The 1,207-nt window shown below is 39.7% G+C and overlaps 1 protein-coding gene across 1 annotated transcript; it reads left to right on the forward strand.

Moving 5' to 3' along the window:
- On the forward strand, nt 171-797 carry LOC107621320. Its single transcript, XM_016323348.1, has one exon. The coding sequence runs from the start codon at nt 171-173 to the stop codon at nt 795-797; it is 627 nt and encodes a 208-aa protein (XP_016178834.1).

Below are 1,207 nucleotides of genomic sequence, written 5' to 3' on the forward strand. Positions count from 1 at the left end.
ATGTGAAGTTAATAACTATAAATTATTATTTAATTGAATAATGTTAAATTCACGGAAGAGAATATAAAATGTCCACACTCGGAAGTTGAAAATGAACATGAGGATTAAAATGAAGGCAGCCTTTGATAACTCATAAGTACACACAGAGACTTGTGTAACTTTTTCTCTCCATGGAAACCCTTGCGCACGGCAAACCCTACGCCGTCCACGACCCTCCGCAGCAGCGCTCCTTCTTCTCCACCTTCCTCTGGCGCTTCCTGGTAGCCATGGTAGCGGCCTTCGCCCTCATGGCTATCATTTCTTTCACCGTCAAGCTCGTCTTCAAGCAACGTTACCCTGAAATTCTAGTGGTCTCAGGCTCCGGTACCTTAAGAACCAGCCGCTACGGCCTCACGGCCAAGTGGGACGTCATGTGCGTCGTCAAGAACCCTAACAACAAGTTCACTATCCATTACGACGCTATTTCCGCCGCCATAACGTACGGCAAGTTCGGGATTCTGGACTCCAAACACTACAAGCCCTTTGTACAGGGCTCGCGGGCCCAGAATGCCGTGGGCCTTGGGTTCGCGGCGAAGGACGTGTTTCTTGGGAAGGAGGAGATACTGAGAATTTGGGATGACAGGTCACGTGGGGATGTTCGATTTGGTCTGAGGTTGTCGGGATGGGTGAGGTTCAAGAATGGTATTATCAAGTCAAGGTATCATTTTTGGGAGAGTGTGTGCGACCCTCTCATCTTTGATTTCTCAGCTACCAATAACTTTTCCCTCACTTTGACAAACCCTGTAACATGCAAGTAACTCACCAACGCCACTAGTATACTCTTTTCCAACATTTTATACTATTTTCTTCAATATTTTGTTATTTTTATACTATTTTCTTCCACATATATCTTATACCAATAACTTATTTAAGTCAATGAGTAATAGTTCAAATGAGTAATAGTTCAAATGACATGGTCTCCCCATATTTAACTAAGAGGTTGCGAGTTTGAATCTCCTATCTTTAATAAAAAAAATAACTAATTTAATTGTTAATTGTTAATTGTTTATTTGTTTAAATTATTGGTGGGAATGTTAAGAACATGAGGAAGGAAACTTATTAACATTTTTAGGGAATATTTCTCAAAATTTTTTCAATGTTATCCTCAAAATTTTCATTATATATTCTTTAAATGGAATAATAATACTTAGACAAATAAAGAATATTA

Source organism: Arachis ipaensis, chromosome B10 (genome assembly GCF_000816755.2).
Source record: "Arachis ipaensis cultivar K30076 chromosome B10, Araip1.1, whole genome shotgun sequence".
Taxonomy (NCBI): Eukaryota; Viridiplantae; Streptophyta; class Magnoliopsida; order Fabales; family Fabaceae; genus Arachis; species Arachis ipaensis.